At 41.3% G+C, this 22,476-nt stretch overlaps 2 protein-coding genes across 7 annotated transcripts; one reads left to right on the top strand and one right to left on the bottom strand.

Moving 5' to 3' along the window:
- Nucleotides 1-1,852: 1,852 nt before the first annotated feature.
- On the bottom strand, nt 1,853-5,152 carry LOC103719163 (B2 protein-like). The gene is made up of 5 exons (XM_008808276.4): nt 4,270-5,152; nt 3,998-4,098; nt 3,818-3,901; nt 2,462-2,572; nt 1,853-2,376 (listed from the first exon to the last, which is right to left on the bottom strand). The coding sequence occupies exons 1-5, from the start codon at nt 4,889-4,891 to the stop codon at nt 2,335-2,337; spliced, it is 960 nt and encodes a 319-aa protein (XP_008806498.1). The 5' UTR covers nt 4,892-5,152; the 3' UTR covers nt 1,853-2,334.
- A 12,377-nt stretch (nt 5,153-17,529) lies between these two features.
- LOC103719129 (auxin response factor 18-like) lies at nt 17,530-22,212 on the top strand. 6 transcript variants are annotated; one of them, XR_005513789.1, is made up of 15 exons: nt 17,530-17,851; nt 17,936-18,051; nt 18,132-18,251; nt 18,391-18,447; nt 18,578-18,730; nt 18,828-18,912; nt 19,050-19,140; nt 19,237-19,401; nt 19,511-19,624; nt 20,160-20,232; nt 20,307-20,463; nt 20,565-21,181; nt 21,261-21,432; nt 21,553-21,730; nt 21,873-22,212. XR_005513789.1 is itself a non-coding variant. In XM_039131227.1 (15 exons), exons 1-14 carry the CDS (start codon nt 17,797-17,799, stop codon nt 21,725-21,727), a joined length of 2,166 nt encoding a protein of 721 aa, XP_038987155.1. In that variant the 5' UTR covers nt 17,530-17,796; the 3' UTR covers nt 21,728-21,730; nt 21,873-22,212. The 6 variants fall into 6 exon arrangements, 5 of the variants coding, with proteins under 5 accessions (XP_038987155.1, XP_038987156.1, XP_038987158.1 ...); XM_039131227.1 differs by having other exon boundaries at nt 21,261-21,448; XM_039131228.1 differs by having other exon boundaries at nt 18,156-18,251; nt 21,261-21,448; nt 21,553-22,212.
- Nucleotides 22,213-22,476: the final 264 nt, after the last annotated feature.

Genomic DNA, 22,476 nt, shown 5'->3' with positions numbered 1-22,476 from the left:
CTGATGTCGGAAACACAACTGACCCCTTTGCATTTGGCCAAAAGAGCACCCTTCTTGGTTATATCCAGTCCTTAAAACACTCGGGGGAGGTGTGAACTTGGGTGCCAGGTCCATAAAAGTTAGCCCATTGGATAGGGTTGAGTCCGGTGCAAACCTAGCTTTCTAGCAAAGGGGTTAAGCCAACGTTCCGGATCTTGCATTTGGCCGCTGTTGGAGACGAGCCATCACAAAAATATCCTACCCGATTCAATTATTTTGGATCATATTTTGCCATCCCTGTATGGCATCTTTTAAGTTAGGTTTCTAACGTTATTAAACCATTTCTGCTAAAACGTAACAAGAAATTAGACCGATATTTTTTTTTACTAAAATGGATATTTCATACATTACGAGTATGGATACACCCAATAAAACCAAAAAACAACAAGTCTTAGAGTGCTCTACGCAACTCCCCCTCTCCAGTCTATAGGATATCCTCGGAGTGGCAGGCCACATAAGAAGTCATCCAGTCTGTGGTCTTGTTGGCCTATTTGAACACATGCTTAGCTGAAAAGCAATTATATTTTTCACCATCGCCCAAATATCTCGAAGCAGAGGGTGTTCCCCTTCACTATCGCTCAGGCCATCTTAGATCCAGTTGATCACAGCGGCTAAGTCGTTCTCCAATATAATCGAGCTGGCCTGTAGTATTTGCCGTGCATGACGCAGGTTGGCCCAAGCCATCTGCAGTTCTGCTCCAGAAATCGAGGTGCCTACCCTAGGTCTAAATTTTTTATTTCTTCGGAAAAGCGCCCTCCCAGCGTGATGTTCGACTAGATCGTGTCATTCATAGGATAATACTTCAACTGCTTCGCCTCCTGGGCGCCATTGTAGACTGGATCGTTCGCATCCGGCATTCATGTAGCTCCATTCAATCAATGTGGACGGATTTCATCCTCACTCTCCATTATTTTGGTCCAGTCGCAGGCCATCCTTACGTGTTCAACACGTTACCATTTAAGGCCTCTAACCACCCCCATTCTCCTATCTTCCCGAAGGAAGAAAACTAAGCATTGACCCAGCATTCCCAATGGAAGTCTTGCAAGCCCAGAGAGTCCAAGGAGGATTTTTTTATGGATAGGAGAAAGAAAAAAAAAATCCTCTAAGACTGCTATAAATGTTTTGTTTAGATTGCAAGAATAGTTAGACGAAGATATAGAAGTGTCGGCCTAACTTAATTAGAACATCAATCCAAATCTAAATCAACTTACTCAAATTTTTCCAAACCGTTATAAATGTTTTGTTTAAGTTGCACAAATAGTTTGACGAAAGTATAAAAGCGCACTAATAGTTAGACGGAGGTATAGAAATGCACTAATAGTTAGATGAAGGTATAGAAACGTTGGACTAATTTAATTAGGACATTAGTCAAAGTCTAAATCAACTTACTCTATCATATTCATATATATATATATATATATATATATATATATATATATATATATATATATATATATATATATATATATATATATATATATATATATATATATATATATATATATATCATACAATCCTTAAAACAGGAAAAAAAACAATTGAATGGCCTCAAGATCAAGCATATGAAGAGAAGATTTATAAAGAAATTTTAAACTCTTAATCTCCAATTTTTATATAAAAAATTTTACATTACCTCTACCTCTAGATGTAGATCAATAAATTAAATCATATAAATATCATGTGCTCTTTTTTTTTTTTTTTAATTTCTCTTCTTATTTTGTTACTCTTTTCTCTTTGCCGCAACAAGATAATTGTGAGGTAATGCAAAATACGCACAAATTTAAGGATCTCCAGGATGCAGAAATCACAAAGATACAATTTCAATCAACTTAAGGTCGCATGCAAAGCTTCCAAGCTACAAAAGGAAGTCAATTGAAACGTTAGAGATGGGCTGCGGATGGTAGGATTAGTACGCAAACCATGACATCAAATAAATTGGGTAGGTAATCCCAACACGAATTCTGTGCTCCTTCAGCCGCTTTATTCAGATGATACTTCTACCATCTTGCACACCAACAAACACTATTATTTGCGGAAAAAAAGATAAAAGATCCTCTTCTATATGACTCACTTACATAACAGAGTCTGTCCCAGAATTTCTTACAAAAACTGGCATAAGTACCAAGAACAGGCCTCATCACTCCACCCTTCTTCATCTGGATCATATAGTCCACTAAAATTTATCCCCAGAAAACACAAACTTATTCCAAGGTAGTACGAAGAACAGATATTTATATATAGATATGCCTGCATCGCCATCCAGGTTGATTGTTCTGAGAATAGGCCAACTCCATCTCAAGCATTGTTTACCGCAAATATATCAAGGAGAGACAGAGCCTGAAAAAATAGAGCATGCCATCACAATGTCACAACCAAGCTGATGAAAAGTAGAGATAGCAAATAAAACTTTTCAGGCATAAACCTCAGGAACACTGAGCTCCAGCCGAAACTTGGGGCCATCGTAGTGATGAAGGATAGGGCGAAATGAATCCTCCTCCAGTGGATCACAGACCTTCCTTGTCATTACTCTCACCTAATCAAAGAAAAGAGGGGGAAAAAAAAACAATGAGAATAACTTAAACAAGCAATTAAACACATAACCCTCAGATAAGTCATTAAGAAAAATCTCTTCGGCAGAGAAAAAATAAGGGGTAATATCCTGGTTGTTGGAGGTCTCCATCAAAGAAATAGAAAAAAAATACGTTGGAAGCCACGGTCCAAGGAATTTGGTTAAAGAGTTTTGTGTTCTGGCATAAACAAAGCAACCACCTCAACAACTATTATTAGCAGATGGGCAAATAATTATGATAGAAAGTGGAGCTGCACCCCAACTCGGATAAAATAATCTATTTATGTGAATATAGAGCACCAAAAGATGAAACAAACTGCCTGCTCAAACCATTAAGAATATACTATCATATCCCCTCTCCTTTTTCAGAATTAAATAGGGCGGCGGTGAAGGGAGGCAGGTGGGAATAAGGTAAACTATCTTCCTGACCTAAAATTGATGTCCATCCAAATTCATGAAAGGCCTCCAATAGTAGCATAAATGGATTGAATAAGTTTGATGCAATTCAATATCCTCATTGTGTCTGACAACATGTAGGTTACTAACTGTGAGGATCGTTGCGGGTATACGTGTTTAGTCTCATGTCAGCTATGCATTGAATAGATCTTGGATATTTATATAGAGCTAAAAAATCTAAATAATACATTTAAGCTAACCTAGTCATTTTGGATAAGATCCTAGGTTGTGACACCAACAAGGAAGACAAAATACATCTACATGAATATACCCAAAAACTCATTCAGATACAATTTTCTCAAGGACAGGAAGAAGAAGAAGAAAAAGAATAAGAAGCATTCAGATACTATTATCTCAAGAACACGAAGGAGAAGAAGAAAACACTAAACACTTATTCTGATAGTTAAAAACTATTTAATTGAGCACATCTACACCCACAACGAGCAGCATTTCACAAGCCCAAGTTAAACCACTGATCCAATTTATGATCTAGACCAAGATCCAAAACCTGCATGACACGTTCTCAAATCTCGATCACCAATCTGACTGGGATCTCACCAATCTAATTTCAGTTGATCGAGTTTATAGAAAAGAAAGATAAGAGTGGTTGTTATAGCTCCATGGACAAAACACTAGTTGGCGAAAATTAGTTGAAATCCTGAAAACTTAGATTAACATGATAAAATCTAGCCAGACCCAAAGCATGATGGAGTTACGTGACAATTCCAAGAGCAAGTATGAAGGAATCCACACCTGGGCCGGGAAACGGGATTCCCCAGGGCATTTCTTGTCCCCCCAAGCCGTCGGATCGATGTTGGTTCCTCCAAAGCTAGCCGCCTGCAGACCAAATTTAAAGACAGATTTGCATAAGAAAACAGAATCCAATTCCATCGAGCATATAATTAAGATGATGGGATTAGATCGACGCAGCACCTCAAAAATCCCATGGAGCTGGTGGGTGGAGTAGTTGTAGAGGAAAAGAGGCAGCCCTGGTGTTATCGCTCGGACCGAGTCTCTGTACCTTGATGGCAGACCTGGTACCAACCAAAAGAATTAGGAAAAAAGATGACAAAAGATTTCTATCTGGATTAAACCCATACTGCAGAAAGTTGGCGATCAAATATACTTATTATAAAAAAAAAAATTTAAAAGATTTCCATCAAATAATAAGAGAATGGCGATTAAGCAAATAAAATGATGCATACCGAAGAGCTGCCTCCTGAGATTCTCCTCCATGGTGTCGTTGTTGCAGACAAAGATATAACCGCCGACCGCTTCATTCCTCGGCAGCGACTCCGACGGCGGCAGCGTCTTGAATCTCTTATCCACCGCTCCGTTGCTATTGTTGTTATTACTGCCGCTATTCCCGTTATTGTTATTCTTCTTCTTCCCACTCCCTCCGTTGCCATCATAACCGTTATTCTTCTTCCCACCATGTCCGTGATTCACGGACTTCCCAGTCCCCTTGCTAAAATAATTCTTAATCACCCCGTTGGTATTATTGTTGTTGTTGTTGCTGTTGTAACCATTAGTCGCAAAATTCCCATTCTTCATTCCACCGTTATTCCCACCGCTGTTGTCGTTGGAATTGCTATTGTTGATCCGTTGGTTGTTGCTATTCCCGAACGCCAGCTTCTGATTCCCGAATCCCATCTTCCAGCCGAGATCGGACGGCCCGACGGGATTCTCGAAGTTTCGACGCTCGTCGGTCCTCTTCAAATACGAGTCGCTCCAGATGCTATCCCCGATAGAAAGGTTGCTCAAGTCGATCGTCTGGAGCCGGATCTGATCGCTGAAGTGCCAGAACTCCTGGTTGCTGGCCTCCATCTTCCGCGACCAATTCACTCCAATTCAACTAAAAATTATTCAGTGTACGAGTTGAGATGAATTGAGGAATAGGTGCGGGGAGAGGAGAGAACGGGGGATTGCAATTTTGGGAGTGGGCGGAAGGATGCGTGGGAGATTTATCGGAAGGAGGGTAAGGGGATGACGAATACGCTTTTCTGGAAGTCAAAACAGGGAGGGGGGATGACGGATTTCTGGATGAATTAATTCGGGTGGTGGGTGGTGGTTGGGTTAACACGGGAATAAGGGGGATTACTTCGCAGGGAAGGTACTAGTGGAGGGGGAACTAATAGGGACAGGCGGAGAGCCGTGTCGCTTGCCACGTATTCTAGAAAGTTGCCTCTTTTTTTTTTTCTTTTTTTGGGACAATATTCCAGAAGCTTGTTTGGCTGCCATGCGGAGAAACTAGGTGCTAAGGAGCTCTAGGGGTGTGATCTAGGTGGGACACGTGTTCAGCTAATGATGAGGGATAGAGGAGCATCCGAGGAAGTGTTTTGATGGACGGCGAGGGAACGCGATCATGGCCGGCTTTTATGTAGGGTTGGTTGTGTGGGAGAAATTATTAGGTGGGTTGGATACATCTAATAATTTGATATTATATGATAAAATATATGACAGCTGGGTGGGTCCCAGGAAACGTGGGTAACGGGAGTCGTATTTTTGGGTGTCGGTCGGGCGAGGTTATGGATCAGGTGTGCGGCCCATGCTTGTTGCAGTGGGCCCAGGCCACGATGGTAAGCCTCACATATGGATCACTAGCGTGGCATTTGTGCCATGCACCATTGAATGAAACTAGGCTGAAACCAAACACAACTCTGAATCAATACTTTCTCGCCAAACTGTAGTTATCCTGCCAAGATCTTCCAAAATTGAGAACTGCCCCCTCATATTATTCTCTGAGCGGCTAAAATAATTGCCAAGCAAATAATTCTGATGCTATCACATAAAAAATATCTTAAATAATGTTAGAGTAATTTTAGAGATCACGTAACAAACTGTATTACTTATACTATTTTTTTTATCAACGTGATTGTATAATTTTGTTGGAGTAATTTTAAGAATCACATGGCAATCCGTATTATCCATAATATTTTCCATTATTAGTGAGATCCTATATCAACCTATATTATTCTTCACGTATGGAGTCTGTACACGAGTATATATAACTCCTGAAATGTACCGAATATGATACAATAGAGTCTCTTTTTTTTTTGTTTTTCTCTTTTTCTCCAAATATTTTAACAAATAATATTGGTGATGCTTAGGAAAAATACAGCTTGTGTTTTTGTGTATAAGAGTGCTAAGCTCTTGTTTTCATGGACTTTATCATGGCCAATGCTTTCAATATCAGGACGAAAAAAAAAAAAAGGTTAGGTTCACCAGAGTTATGCAATAACACATGGGAGAAAAATTTTGCGATATAAAATTTTGTACCATTCTATTTGTCAATCAATGGCAATGACACATCATCCCGCACACGCAGACATGACTTATATGTCATATGCAACAAAAGAGCAAGATTCATGCATGACTTCACCAAGAGAATCAAATAATCCAATCTTGCTGCTCAAAAGACTGCCATTAACTTGTTTTGCCAGACAAAACCGCAGTGACGAAACAGTTGCCCATGGATAGATACGTGCTAAGATTCTGGAATCGACAAGGACCCTGCAACAATATCTATCTCGATGAAATTGGACCGTCCAACTGCCAGCGTGCAAATGACGTGGTGCCAAACTATGAAGTTACGGCTAGTGAGGTGTCGCATCGAGTTCTTAGGAATTGAAACTAGATCACGGCACCACCTATGGAATCCACAAATTAGAATGCTGAAGATATGCTGAAGTCGTGAACACTAAGGGCTCGTTTGATTCGCGGGAAGTATTTTCCCTTCTAGGAATATGATTCCTGGGAATCAGATTCCTAGGAAGAGGATACCTAGGAAAGCACTTTTGGCATGTTTGGTTAACTATGGGAAAGTGACAAATTTCCAAAGTGCTTATGTTTGGTTGACCATCCACTTTCCTAGGAAAGTTATGTATAATTCCTATTATGCCCTTAATAAAAATTAGGTCTTTAATGCCTCTTTAATGCTTCTTTAATGCTGAAGGGTCTTTTTGGGAAAAAATAAAAAAGGAGTGATTCCCACCTCATGGAAAAGTAACTTTCCCATGTTTCTCATGGGAAAGACTTTTCCATGAAATGTGGGAATCATATTCCCATGGGAATACAACTTTCCCATCTCTCTCCTTTGAAAACTCCAACCAAACAAGAGGCATTTCATTACTTTCCCGTTGACCACACTTTCCCCCCTCCCTTTCCTGCGAACCAAACGAGCCCTAAGAGAGGAGAATATTTGTGTTCGGTTGTGGGTTGCCTTCAAATATATTTGGGCAGGAAGAATGTTGATGACTCAAAATAGAGAATCTGGAGAAGCTGGACGTACGAAACCTGGAAGCATTCTTCTGAATTTCTCGGTGCCTTGCATAATGGTTGCATGATATTTTTGAGTAAAACGTGGCGGTTGCATATAAATGAGAACAAGCTCAGATGTTCGTGCTATGGATGAGAAACTATTTTAGTCCCTTATCTAACGTATTTATGGTCTAATTCGCTGTCGTGTTTATGGTATCACTGTCCATTAAGACATGGCATCTCTCCATCTGTAATGCAACATGATTCATATCATTCATAATTGGATTCTACTTCGACTTTTAGGTGATTCTTCTTGTCCTCCTCCTCCTCGAGAACAATTCAAACACATGGCACCTCTCAGTATGGAGGAAAGTTCTGATCGCTAATCTATAGCCTCTTTTTGAAAAAAATTATTCCCAGGTTTGAACTTGGATTTTATTTCATTCGAGTGATTCACAAACATAAGTAGTAGAGCTTTAAGCCATGGAGGACTGGTTTTTCTTCACCACTTGGCTGCACTTTTTTTTGTGTGTCCCACTAAAATTAATGGACCCTGTTCGCGTTATTGTAAATTCCAAAGGTTTATCATAAGCATGCAAAAGGCCGTTGTACATCAAAACTAAAATTTTTCCCAAGGGACCAAAAAACTAAGCTACAATGGACCTTAAAAGCAAAGTGACCAATCAATGTCAAATATTGGTAGTTTTTTCCTTTTTTTTCTCTTTTAAGAATTAGGGCAGGAGGAAACCTGACTGAAAATAAAACAAGGCTAGGGCCAGAACTTTATCAATTCCAGACACCTAAACCAAGAAAATTTTTCCAGGAGAATAATTGTCAAATTACTGCAGTCTCTTCAAAGAAATGAAAATACTTATGGAAACATCATGTAACAAGAAGCAGAAAGAGAATCCAAACCTCCTTCAAGCTCTACTTGGAAACTAGTAACCTAGTTTGCTTATATAGTACTCTATTTCTAGCTTTACATTTAAAACATATCCCTATTCTTCATCAAATAGTTTAACCCTCGCCCACTCAGTTCTATCCCTAATTTAGCCTCCATTTCTTGGAGCACATCCTGGCCCTAGATTTATGAGATGGAGAGCCAATCAAAGCACTCCAAAGGCAGGATGCGTAGCCAATTACATTGTGTGTGTGTGTGTGTGTGTGTATTTAAGAAACATTATTCTCATGGAAAACAAATGTTTTTGTTTGTTTTTGAGAAGGAAAGACAAGTGTTTAATTAATATTATGACATCTCATATCATCCAATTGCAGGTTGCGTAATTGTGATCTAATAAGCATTCGTTCCTGGGTCCGTCTTCTAATAAGCATTTGAAGCAGTTGGGCCGTGCAGCCCACTTTGTGATCTTGAACCAATCAAACAAATTCGGATCAGGCTACTGGGCCCATGACTTCTGGGCCTGCTTAGCAAACTATTGGGAGTTGTAGGCCTAGGGCAGGTGCTTTTGTCCGTGGTTTAATTTATTGATTAAAAGCATACTTTTCTCAGCTGATACAACTTTTTAATAGAAAAATAATTTAGATGAACAATGTAAATGCTAAATAATTATTATTATTCTTGCTATAATGATAAATTATTTACTTTTCTCCACTTTAAAACTGTACAACATCCTTAGAGTCTATATATTATCAAGCTTTTCCTTGGACAATATTATCCATTTTAAAATTTAACCCGTTATTCTAGTTCCAATTTGTGAGAATATATAATATTTTTTTTCTTTTTGAAACATATTGCTCCTATCGTCTTTTATTTATAGTAATAAGCAACCTTGCAGAGTAAGAATTGTTATGTAAGATTGCATCTAGTCTTATATTAGCCAAAATTAACAGCAGTTAATTAGATACAATATTATTCTATGTTCAAAGCAAATCGTGCCATAAGTCAGCAATTACGTCTCGATTAAGTGCTAATAACAACGAGCCGAGTTGTCAGATACCGCAAATTGCCCCGACATATCTTTGCAAATTTTTAACATTGATGTTGTCCAGAGTTAGCTACTAATCTACTCATTTGACTAATCATCTCCTCACCACATGACTCATTACATACCCCCATCACCAACTTGTCTTCCAATTAACATAAGTTAATCCCAAAGGAATCTCGCTTGGTTCGAGTAGTATTTCATACTAATTATATTCCCTTCTCCCAAGCCACGCCACCACCTTTGTTTTGACCGGGACTGCATGCAGAAGATGTGTTGCATTCCCGTTCATGAAAACTTTCCTGCAAACTATCAAGCAGTGACAAGGAATGAGCCCGAATTGAAGAAGAATCCCACCTTTTCCATAGCCACTTCGAGAAGCTGTGAGTGGGTCAACTAGTGGGACGGTCAAACAGGAGTCCACCGTAGAAGAGGATAGGAACTGGGAAGTTCACATTAAGGTACCTTGCTGGTCCTGTAGATTGTGACAGAAGGCTTGGACCACCATGGGTGCATGGTGCGAGCCAAGAACGCACTCTTGAAATCCATTTACGTCTTCTTCTACCCGAGAAACAAAAAAGAAAGGAAGGAAGAAGGAGATTTCACACACATCCCTACAAAGTTCTGCACCCCACGAGGACTGCTCGACTCTCAATAATGGTTTCATTCAAGTGTTTGGCAAAGTTTTTGTACCGGACCAGCTTTGCAACAAGCACAAGATATTGGTCAGGCTCAAACCAGCCTCCCATTGGTAACCTCCACGTAGGACTCCCCGTCCATTTAGTCTCAATTGTTAGTTTTTTTTTTTTTTTGCTAAAACAAAAAGGGAAGGGGGAGGAAGGGACAAGCCCACCCCCGCGTAGCAGCCTCCACTGGGCCCCCGCCCCGCCAGGAGAATATTCAATGCGGGCAGAAATGACCGTGTGTTGGGCACTCCGACCGGTATTACTCATACCCTTTCCACCTTTTGGGCTCTGGTTCAAGTTCCACGTGTGAGTACGTCACACCTGACACCACCCCGACTACTAGAGATCCAAGAAGCATTCCTATGCCTCATGTCCAAGCAGTGGCCGAAGCCATATTTTAATCAACGCCACAGCGAGTCGAATTTGGGACCATGAGGATAGAAATTCCGTCCAGCACCACTAGTCTACCACCTTGGTGGCCAATTGTTAGTTTTTGGAAAGGGAGAAAGATTGAAGACCAAGAAATTAATCAAGAATTTCTGAGGTCCGGTCTTATGCACACCACCGGCCGCAGCAAAAGTCAGAATCCAAGGATGTTAGGTTTTGAAAGCAGGTGAGCCATAAATCAAGTCAAAAGATGGTGGGATGTGTGCGACCCCTCGGGCAGGGCGGGCCAATATCCCACTGCCGGCTCTGAAGACCTTTGCGTATTGTCTCCTGCCTTCTCTTTTTCTCTCTCGACTCAGAAATTTGTTAGCACTTAAAAAAGATTGAGAGGGACTCCACTGGGCTTTCTAATGTTGCAGCTGCCATAATTAATATTAGGGGTGGCAACGAACAAGAAACCAGTCGGGTCGGATACATGGTTAATAAAAAATCCACCAACTTGAACCTGAGCTGTTTATCAAACGGATCAAAAGTCCATATCTAAACTCAACTATTTTTTTTTGTTGATGAAAATGACATTTCATATAGCTCTTAAATGGTACTGCCAGCCAAGTCAAAAGAAAGGAAATGATACAACGAAGAAGAAATCTTATCGGTCGTGGTCTAGATGAAATCTCCGGAGTACTGGACAACAAAGGAGGCAACTCAGTATGCAGCTCTGTTTGCCTCCCGAAATACATGTGGTGCCCGGAAGGACACTATCTCTCTGACCAGTCTGCGAGTCTCACTGATCAACAGATAACCGTCCCCATAACGATCCACTCTCCGTATTCAATCGATCACCGTGGAGAAGTCCCCCTTAAGGTGGACTCTGTTCGCTCCAAGAACTCTCCTTGCAAAAGAGATACCCTCCCAAGCGGCCCGAAGCTCCACCTCAATGACGGTCAGTCCGATATTACGCCAACCCCCACCACTATCATCCTGCAGAGATGATCTCTAATCACAAAGCTCACTCCACCATACACTCCATCCACTGACACGCCGCCATCGAAGTTGACTTTGAAACTCGACTATTTTATTAAATAGGCAATCTAGCTCGATTTACAAAAAAAAAAAATTGAAATAAGTTAAACAGATTGAACGGTTAAGCATTACCATTCATTTATATATATACATAAATAATATGAAATAATAGTTTGAGAGGAATCCATTGTTGGGTTATAATTTGGCGAAGCCTCCACCCTCAGCATGATCGATTGGCTTCCATGAGATGGGGTGCATGTTTTGGTATGTCATCCCCCCCATTGGATGGAGGCATGGGCCGGGAAAAAGGTGGCGGGCTCGGCGTGTGGGTTGCCTCGCCCTTTGTTAGGGCTATGTTTTGGTCTCCACATGGGGCGTACTCTCCAAAATAACAAACATTAGATACGGTCATCACGTCGTCTCATGTGCCATAAATGTTTAGAAAAATTAGTGGGAGGTAGCCGAGCATGCAACCAAAAATACTGTGCTCTTTATTTCTGTGGATGCTAATCCATATCTTTTTGTTCCTTCAATAGGGATGGTCTCTTTATCACTGGCTTGACTCCTACTTTTCCACGTCAAAATTGCTAAAGAAATGAAAGGGGAATTCCCAGTGTTTCAAAAGATGCTGTGATTCAAACAGGTTTTAAGTAAAAAATTATTTTTTAATAAAATTTTAAAATTTATTAAGATTCTGACATATCTAAATTGTAGAAATTGTATTATTAAATATGGCAAGCAAGAATTACTGCACGAGAATCACATTATTAAATTGTATTAAATTGTAGAAATTGTATTATTAAATTGTATTATTAAACTATTCTATTAGCATCACATTGAGGCACGGATGAAAGTTTGATGATTTTTATTTTCTTTTGAAATATGATCACGACAGTCGAGTCAATTTCGAGTATGAGATTGTTATTCGGTATGCGTTACTCCAACTCTTGATTGGTTCTTAGGTCTGCTTTTAGTTCGCTCAACTTGGTTCCTTTCAATCCGATAATTATTCTTGTATGCTTGCAAATGTGTCGGTGCAGCTTCAAGCTTTAATCTTGCCAGAAGTTTAGAAGGTTGAACCATCATGTTGCCAATTTTCTCATATTATTTATGTGGAATATCAAGATTTTAGATCCAAACCTTAAGATGGAACTTTCATCGTATTCTTTAGAAGAATAAAGTGTGTCGTATCATTTATGAAAATAAGTGGTAAGTTGATAGTTTCGCTTTGATCATCAAGTGAATCATTAAAACACTTGCATCATTTCGAAACGAGAGCTTTTGAAGCAACATGGCCTAGATTTGTTACTTCTTTTTGTAGCACACCGAAGAGCTAGAAGAGATGATTGAAATTATAGGTACCAACTCCTCAAGTAGATGGTATCCAATGATCTACATTCAAATCCCATCTTATCTAGGCGATTGGATGAGAACGAACCCTCCTTATTATAAATAATTGAAATAAAGCGGTGTGGCAAAAGAAATTTGGAAGAAAGGTATGCGATTGCATCAACAGGATCCAAATCATTCTACACTAATGAGTCCTCTATGTGGCCTTGTCACAATTTGCATGACCCTGTCTAACCCAAGGCATCAACATTAATTGAATGGGAAAGACTCGTTCCCATACGACACAAGACATATGAGTTGCAGCCATGACCCTCGCCTGCTTGGTATATCAACAATGGATGCTGCGTACTAGCTGGAAACCGTTTAGATTCACTCAAATGCTGCCCACCAGCTACGAGGCATCAAGCATGGGAAAAGTCACGTAAAGCATTTAAAAGAGCGGTCCAAAGTCCAATGCAGGGCAGTACAAGCCACCAAATCTTCTTGCTTTCTAGATGATAGCCTGCCATACCATGTTATTGGAGGCATAAGTAGTCATCCTGCACTCTCCCTGTGCATTCCGCGAGTCCCGCACAATAGAGTCTTATAGAAGTCTAGGTGGTGATGGGCAAGAGACAAATCGGAGACTCGCTTAAGGAGTTAGTTCGATGGATGCCATGGGACAAAGTGAAACGTAAATCTTTATTGATCTTATCTAATAGTTATCGAGGCATTTACAAGCGAGAAAGCACCGTCCAAAACGTTCCTTGGTGCATTATGGGTTTTGCCAACGATGTGCCCACGTACTTCATGCATTTGATGATTGCACGACGTGTGAGTCTGAAACACCTGAATGATGCCCCTCGAGCCAATGTCCCATCCACAGCTCCACATCCACCCCCAAAAGGCACCGTCACACTGATGCAAGTCATAGAATGCCATCCACTACCTTGCTCTTTAATTAAAACAGCAGGGCAATTAGCCAACCAACCACTCGCCAGGCGAAGGATCAAAGCAAGAAAAGGAGCCCGGAGAGTAGACGAGTGGGTGGGATGACTTCACTTGGGCTCTTCTCTCTCTCCCTCCAATGTATATGTGCATGTATATGTATATGTATATGTATATGTATATGGTTGGGTGCCCTACCCACCCACCCACCTACCTACCTACCTGCAATATATATAGAACCATTTGGTTGATGGAGTATTCCTAACTTTGCGGATTAATAATTAAACTAAGAAAGCTCAGGTTGCTAGCTTTATGTGCTGTTTGATGGAGGAAAAAAAAAAGGAACAAAGTCCTCCTAATCCACATAGTTAGATGCTCGCATGATCAATTTATTCGGTCTCTCATTCTTGCTTTGAATCTGATTTCAAATCTCTAGGTTATATTATTTATGACCGTTATCTATGGTATATACTTGTTACGTTCAATGACTAGGAGATGAATATAACTTGGTCAAATTATTTACATGGTTTTGGCTCCCACTTAATATAAAACCTATAACAAATCACACCGACATTTTTAAAGTTTGATAAGAGACGAATCTTGAATTAGATTGTGTTTGACGGTAAATAAAGAGCCGCCACATACACTTTTCCCTTTAGAGGCAGCCTTGAGCACTATGCTCTTTCTACTAATGCCCGATGAATGTATTTTTCACAACAGCAGACTTGTTAGATACGATAAAGATTGAAAGACAAGCTTAACATATAAGCTATAAAAAAGAGGGGGCTGGTCAATTGGGATAGAGTTGTTCTAGTAAAATGATATTTGTGACATACTTGCTTAGTTTGAGCTCCATTTCCACGAGTAGCTCAATGTATATTGGTCAAATTTCTAGTATTTTAATTCTTTATTTCATGTTAGATTGCTTGTATTAGCTTGCTTAAGCCCACACACACACACACACACACACACACACACACACATATATATATATATATATTATAATTAATAAAGAGGCAAAAACACATGCCTATATTGCCATGTTAATGAACTCACATGTTGATCTATTATCCACTCGGCATATAAAAGACAATGTACATAATTTATATATGTTGTCGAGCTAACCGGCCTTGTGACATATTATTGACTATCTTAGAGTGTATAATAATATAGTATTATATTAGTCTTCTAGGTTTTGGGTAAGTTAAAACATATAACACCGGTTCGTGACTTCCTATCCACAATAAACGAAGGTCTTATTTAGAGCAAGAATCATCTTAGCTCTAAATTGTAATTGGTTATGAAGAATAAATACCTGAATGCACGCCAATCTAAACAATTTTTCTCAAAGAAATTAATCATATATTGTCTACTCCAGCTACTTCATAGTAGTATATGCATGCATAGATAGCCAAAGGAGGAGGAAGATAGGTTGAACTTCGAGTTTCTTCTTCCGTTTCTTTTTTTCTCCTCTTTTTCTTATACCGAGTGCAACTAAAGTTTCTCCCTTTTTAGGGAACAATTTTCATTTGCAGAACAATTATACAGGAAAAAAATACTAGTTTTTTTTGCTACATTTTTAATTAATATGCTAAAACATTTCAATGCATCAGCATTCCAATGTTATGTCCTTATAACGGAGTATTAAAATTAACAAAAGTAAACATATAACAATGTATAATCCCATTATAATGACTTCTTAGTGTTAGCACTAGCTATAGGCATGCACCTTACTTTATTCGAGAGGATGTCTGACATTTTAGGGACACCATCTAGCTCGTAGGTGCATATGGTCCCAAATAGGCATGATGCATGCGTTATTTCTGCGCCCAAGGCATGCAATGGCCTCACACAAAGAGGTGATGCACAAGGCTATTACATGGATGATGAAATGCTGATCTTTAGTGGGGCCATTAAATCTCTCAGCACACCAGGCTTTCGCAACATCTGCAACCACAAGTAATTGTAATCTCTTCTAAGTTTGTATGATTTATTTCAACTCTTGAAGATTTCCAAGTTTTTGTGACAATAATCCAAGGTACTAGATACGTGATGCATGCGCCATGCAGTGGAGCTAACGTTTAAACTGTTAAAAAGCTCGATCACCAGTGAAAGCATCATCACGTTTTCAAAACTACGGTCTATATTTTATCTTGGAGGAAAGCATGGTTGATAGTTGCTGCTGCAAGCGAGACAGAGTCGCATCGAAAGGTACGCAGGGTTTTGCGTCTCCGAGAGGAGGAGAAACTCGGAAACCTCTGCCCTCTGCCTTGGACAAGCGAACCCAGCCGAGTGCCGGCCTCCCTGCTTAATTAACCGCTAAAACCCTAAACTCTAAATTTTAGCTCTTTATGATTTTATTTTTCTCTCCTTCACATAATCTGTTAGCTAACCAATTGATTAAACAATATCTATTAACTAATCAATTGATTAAACAATCACCTAATTGGAGTTTCGATGCCCACCTTATCTATTTCTCTTTCTCTTTTTTTTTTTTTTTACCAGCCTATTTCTTCTTATCGTTGGTTGTGAATGGATGCATCTATCTATCTCTCTATCTATCTATATATTTATAAATATATATAGTTTTCAAAGCTGATTTATGACTGGCACGTAAGAATTATTAAAAAATAAACTATAAAAGACTCCATTTTTAAGTTTCAAAAAAAAAATGATATAGGATTTGCTTTTTTTTTTTTTTTAATCCATATGCCTACCCCTTCAATGAATAAAAATCCAAACATATTAATAACATTATCTAATCACGTCAAAAAAAAACCCCGAATGAAACAAGCTCTTTTATATATATGTATGTCTGGATGTATGTATGATATGGGACAAATTTGCTCCTCTCATCCTTCTCTAATAAAAATTCGAGAACATTAATGAAATTATTCGTTTATATCAACAAAAAAAAAATAATCAGATAGATGCAATAAACACATTGTTGATATCAACTGTCGGTAGATGACAAAGAAATTATTTTCTAGGCAATAATTCTTTTTTTCAAAGACTAATGAGAAAGGAACACCCTCTCGTTAAGCTCTTGTCCTAACGTACGGAGTCGGGTTCCTAGTCCGGTCGTTGTTCCCCCTGCTCACCCTCTATCCCACCCCAGTGGGCCCTGTCCCCAGCCCATCTCGCTCCAGAGCCGTCTGATCTCCCCTCTGTTCAACCGCGAAGCCTAGCGAATCGCAAGACAAGGACCACCACAGAAAAGACCAGGGGCCCACTCGACATTGGTGCGCCCAAGGACTACTTAAATCCAACGGGTGCGATTGGCTCTTTCCCGGGCCGGCGCTCTGAGATCCGCTCAACTGGGGCCACGTCGGAAGATAGAAGTCTTGGCGAGGGCATGAGGGCCCAGCGGAAGTGACCGGGTTAGGTGGACCGTCTTGATCGTGGTATTCCCCACGTGGACCCTTGGGCCCACCAAAGGGTAAAGGAAAGGCCAATCCTTTCCTATTTTTTGAAGTCTAGTTTTTGGTCGCAGTACCGACCAAATATCTGCCGGGGGTTACTGGAGCGAGACACAACCGCTGCCAACCCACCGGCAGACAACGGGGCCCGGACGCCGTCAACTCGCCGTCATCCTCTCCGTCATTCTCCTCTCCCGCGGGGTACCGTCAATCAATCGAACGTCTTTGGCGCCGCCGTTACGACAGGGGACGTCAGTTGGCCTCGCCGCACGATAACCTCCGGGGCGAGTTACACTAACCCCAGGTAATCCCTCCCGTCCTCACCTCAGAGAGGAGGGCTCGGGGGAACAGGACAAGGGAGCCCAAGTAGAAAAGCGAGAGGGACTCGGCGTTTTTACTCTGTCTCTCTCTCTCTCTCTGAGCTCCGAGGTCTTGGCTGGGGGCGGGAGCGCGCGGAAGGGAGGAGGGGAAACGGTTCCTGGGGGAGGGGAAGCGGCATTCGGCGGTTACGCGGGGCGGAGGGGGGAGAGGGTGGGGCGGACGCTTTCAAGGCTCTGTCGTTCTTTGGCTGGGAGTGGTGGCTCGGCCGCTCCATTAATGGGGTGAATTAAGGAAATTAGAAGGCGAGGGAGCGACAAAAGAGGTATTTTTAGGCGTGCGCGATCGCAAAAGAGCGAGCTTGGTGACAGAGGAGGGTTGGAGAGACGAGCGCGTGGTTCTGGGAGTCGAGGTCTCTCATGGCGTTTGAATCGGGGTCTCCGGCGAGCCGGCCGGGCGAGAGGCCGGACGGAGGTGAGCGGTGGCTAGTTCTTCTAAAGGTGTCGCCTTTTTCGTTCTTTTGCTTCGGTTTTTCTGATGGATTTCGCTGGGTTTTAGGGTCGGGAGAGGAAGGGCTGTACGAGGAGCTATGGAGGGCGTGCGCAGGACCGCTGGTGGAGGTCCCGCTGCTGCACGAGAGGGTGTTCTACTTCCCACAGGGGCATATGGAGCAGGTGAGGACTTCGGAGACTCGCTGCTTTTCTTCCCTTCCTGGATTGCGCTTTGTCCTGCGTTGTTTTTACGGCCTTTGTAGCGGTGGTTCTGTGATCCTTTGCAGTTGGTGCCGTCCACGGATCAGGAGTCGGACCAGCAGATTCCCCTGTTCAATCTTCCTTCGAAGATACTCTGCCGCGTTGTTAACATCGAACTGAGGGTCAGTCTCTGTTTTTCTTATCTTCTGTAAGATTATGAAGAACTTCGATGTTTATGTGGAGCAAGAAATGGTTAATTCCACGGTGTTGGTTCATCTGTGTCGTACATATAGAAGCTCATAAAACTTCGATATTTATCAGGCCGAGCCCGAAACGGATGAAGTCTATGCGCAAATCACTTTACTCCCGGAAGCGGATGTAAGAACCTACATGATCTTTTCTTTGTAGGTTTCACTTGGATTTCAAAAAGATGGAATTTTTTCATATCGTGATGTGAATCTGGTTGAGTTCTTGATGTAAAATTGGAAACTTGGTTCCATTCTATCAGCAAAGCGAGCCTACAAGTCCTGATCCCTGTCTCCCAGAGCCACTGAGACCGTCGGTCCACTCATTCTGTAAGATTCTGACAGCATCGGACACGAGCACTCATGGGGGGTTCTCGGTTCTTCGGCGACATGCCACCGAATGCCTTCCTCCTCTTGTCAGTTCCATCTTTTCTCCGCATTTGTTTCTGCTACCCGTTTTTGGTTTTCGGATGCTCTCTCAACGTGTTTTGGGTTCTCGTCTCCTCGGGACAGGATATGTCGCAGCCAACCCCAACTCGGGAGCTCGCCGCCAAGGATCTCCATGGTTTTGAATGGCGATTCAAGCACATCTTTAGAGGTATTGCTCGCGTTCTCTCTTGTTAAATGAATCTAAGAATGTCTGAATTCTTTCGTCCTGTTCTGTTTTGGTTGCGTCTCGTAAATTTAAGGTTTTGTCAGCCGTTTCTGTTCGATAATACAACTCTGAAAGGATAGGTCAACCACGGAGGCATTTGCTAACCACTGGCTGGAGTACGTACGTTACTTGTAAGAGATTAGTCGCTGGTGATGTATTCATCTTTATGAGGTATCATCTCCTGGATGAGAGGTTACGGTGTTTTCGTTTTCCTATCCACCTGAAATCTAAATTGTAGCAGGATATGGCTTGATCTCTGTCTTACAGAGGGGAAAATGAAGAACTGCATGTTGGAGTGAGACGCCTCGCTCGACAGCAGAATACAATTCCATCTTCTGTGATCTCAAGTCAGAGCATGCACCTTGGAGTGCTTGCCACTGCGTCCCATGCTGTCTCGACTCACTCTCTTTTCACAGTATTCTACAAGCCCAGGTTAGAACTGTTGCCTAGGCTATAATATATTGGGCATGCTTTTTTTTTGCTTTTTTGCTGCTTCGTTTAGCATGCTGAGGAATCTACGCTTTGGGTGTATATAATCCAGGATCAGTCAATTTATCGTTCGTGTCAACAAGTATTTGGAGGCATTTAAAAATGGATTCGCAGTCGGGATGAGATTTAAGATGAGATTCGAGGGAGAAGATGTTCCAGAGAAAAGGTGATCCTTGAAAAATTTTTGTTTAGATTTATTAGGATTTTTCACCTTTCATTTACTGATGTATGCATGCCCCGCATAGTACATGTAGAAGGGCTCCTAGAAATTTGTCTTGAGATGCAATGGCCAAGTGATAAGCTTACTTGGTCTCTGCACTGCCTAATTGACCGACGAAACCGGCAGACTCAATCCGCACGAGTAGGATAATAAAAAGAGATAAAAATGTAGCAAGAGAGTTGGAGAGAGCTTTGTGCATATATCACCCTCACAAAACACAGAACCCTATATATATATATATATATATATATATATATATATATATATGTATATGTATATATGTGTGTGTGTGTGTGTACATATAGAGTATATATATATATATATATGTGTCTGTGTGTGTATATATATGTGTGTGTGTGTGTACATATATATACACACACACCCACACCCACATATAGAATATGTAGGGAGATGCTGCTCACACTGATCTAATAATACGGAAGATATGTTATAAGTCTGTTTTACTGTTCTCATTTTCTAGGGTTACTGGGACCATAACTGGAGTTGGAGATATTTCTTCTCAGTGGGCAAGTTCTAAGTGGAGATCATTGAAGGTGGTCTTCTTTCTTTTCCCTTGTTGACCAATTTTTTCTCTGCTTGTCATGCTTCTAATGACTGCATGCTTTAGGTACAATGGGATGAAGCCAGCAACATTCAGAGACCGGAAAGGATTTCGCCATGGGATATAGAGCCTTTAACTGGTCCTATGACTGCCTTAAGTGTAAGTCAACCAGTGTTTATGAAGAATAAAAGATCCCGCTCGTCCTGGGATCTCTCAGGCTTCGGTATGTAGGATGAAGCTTCTTTTCCTTTCCTTCTTATTCTCTTTACATAATATAAAAACTAATCTCTTTGTTCCTCTTCACTTTGTTCTTTTGGAGTACAGAAGCTTATTCAGGATTCCGGTACACAGGAAAAACGCAGTCACTGGAAGTAGGTGCCCCTGATGCCCAGACCTCTGAGACACAAGTTCTCTTGCCGCAGAGACCAAAAGAAAGCAATGACTCTAATTTCTTAAAAAGCCATAGCCCGCACGACACAATATTAGCAGATTGCTGGTTGAAGGATCTCCAATCTCCGGTAAAGAGTTCATCATCTTCGATGACAGATGTTTCTCTGAAGCTGTTTGAGGGTGCGAAAGGAGAGACAAAGGCCATCGACCCGTCATGGCCGCATTTATCTAGCTGCCTGAATGAGAAGCCTTCACTGTGGTTGTGTAGCAACATAGAAAAATGGAAGAAACCCGAGAGCAGCAGCACTTGTAGGTTATTTGGGATTGATTTGGTCAATCCCTCCAGCAGCATTGAGAGGGCAACTGCTGGCACGATCAGCCTATCAAGTGCCACCGATGAGGATCCTCTTCAGGCCACCACCGCAACTCTTGAAGACTCGGACCGGCATTCAGGGCTTTCAAAAGCTCCCAAAGAGCCGATACAAGGGTTGCAAGTATTTCCAAAGGAGATCCAAAACAACCAGAACTGTTCTACCAGAAGCCGCACCAAGGTAAAAATAAACCCTCATGATGGTTATGCCTCTTCTGAGTTGTGTTGGAATGATGATGCTGATTTTTGGGGGATCAAAGGTTCACATGCAAGGAATTGCGGTCGGTCGAGCTGTTGATCTGACATACTTGGAAGGCTATGATGACTTGATACTGGAGCTGGAGCAGATGTTCGAGATCGAAGGAGAGCTACACCATCGGAACAAATGGGAAGTGGTGTATACTGATGATGAGGGTGACATGATGCTAGTGGGTGATGATCCCTGGCCGTATGTCTTTCTGAATCTTTTTGTGGTTTTGCAGGTTAAATCGGATTCTTTTGTTAAGTTAAATCTGTGATGCTAAAGTGGCTTGTAAATTTGAATGCTGGCAGAGAATTCTGTAAGATGGTGAAGAAGATATCCATCTATACAAGTGAAGAGGTGAAGAAGATGAGGCCCAGGAGCAAGTTTCCTGAAGCTCCAACATCAGAGGGTGAAGGAGGAGGTGGTGGGGCTGCTCGTGCTGCTGCTCTCGAAGAGCCCAAAATTGAAAGCATCCAGAACTGAACGGTAGTGGGGTTTCAACTTTAGTCTTTGATTTTCCTTGTCATTCTCTCGGCAGGGAGTTTTCTGACTCAACATCAGAAAGGACTTTATCATGCGTGGCAAATATCAACAATAATCTTGCTAATTTGCCGCTTTTTTTTTTCAGAGCCTAAAAAATAATTTGGGAAAAGGTGAAGGATTAAATAAATGAAGATGTTGATGATTGGATACTTTCAGCAGCATTTAGGTCTTTAAGAGTTTTTAGAGAGAGGAGGTGTGGTTGGGCGACAAAAGAGAGGTGGGAAAGAAAAGTGGAAGGAATGATTTGGTTGTGAATATTATGATCTTCTGGTGCTGTCTGGGATTAATTTATGGGCATGCTGTCCTTTTTTTTAATATTTTTCTCTTCCTTTTCTTGATTCCTCTACGAAGAATAAGCTATGTAAATATATGAGTACTTTTTTGGGTGCAGCATCTTTTACTAGTGTTTTTGACCATTCATAAAATCTTGCAACCCACTGTTTTCTCCGGGCTTTGGAGTCGACTCGGTAGAGTGAGACCAAAGCCTGGTGGCTGCCTGAGCTCAGCTGCCTTGCCTCCTGCGGCCAATATTACCCTCACGCAGTGTCAGTTTGGGCTCGTGTACCTAAATCTGGGAGTGTACTGCATTCGTTGCCCAGCTGATTACTAGTATATGCAATGCATTCATATTGATGAAGTCTCTGTAGCCTTGTGTATATGTAATGCCCTCGAAAATCGCGGGTTATTCT

The sequence above is a fragment of the Phoenix dactylifera genome, chromosome 11 (genome assembly GCF_009389715.1).
Source record: "Phoenix dactylifera cultivar Barhee BC4 chromosome 11, palm_55x_up_171113_PBpolish2nd_filt_p, whole genome shotgun sequence".
Lineage (NCBI taxonomy): Eukaryota > Viridiplantae > Streptophyta > Magnoliopsida > Arecales > Arecaceae > Phoenix > Phoenix dactylifera.
This window is presented reverse-complemented; position numbering and strand designations above follow the sequence as displayed.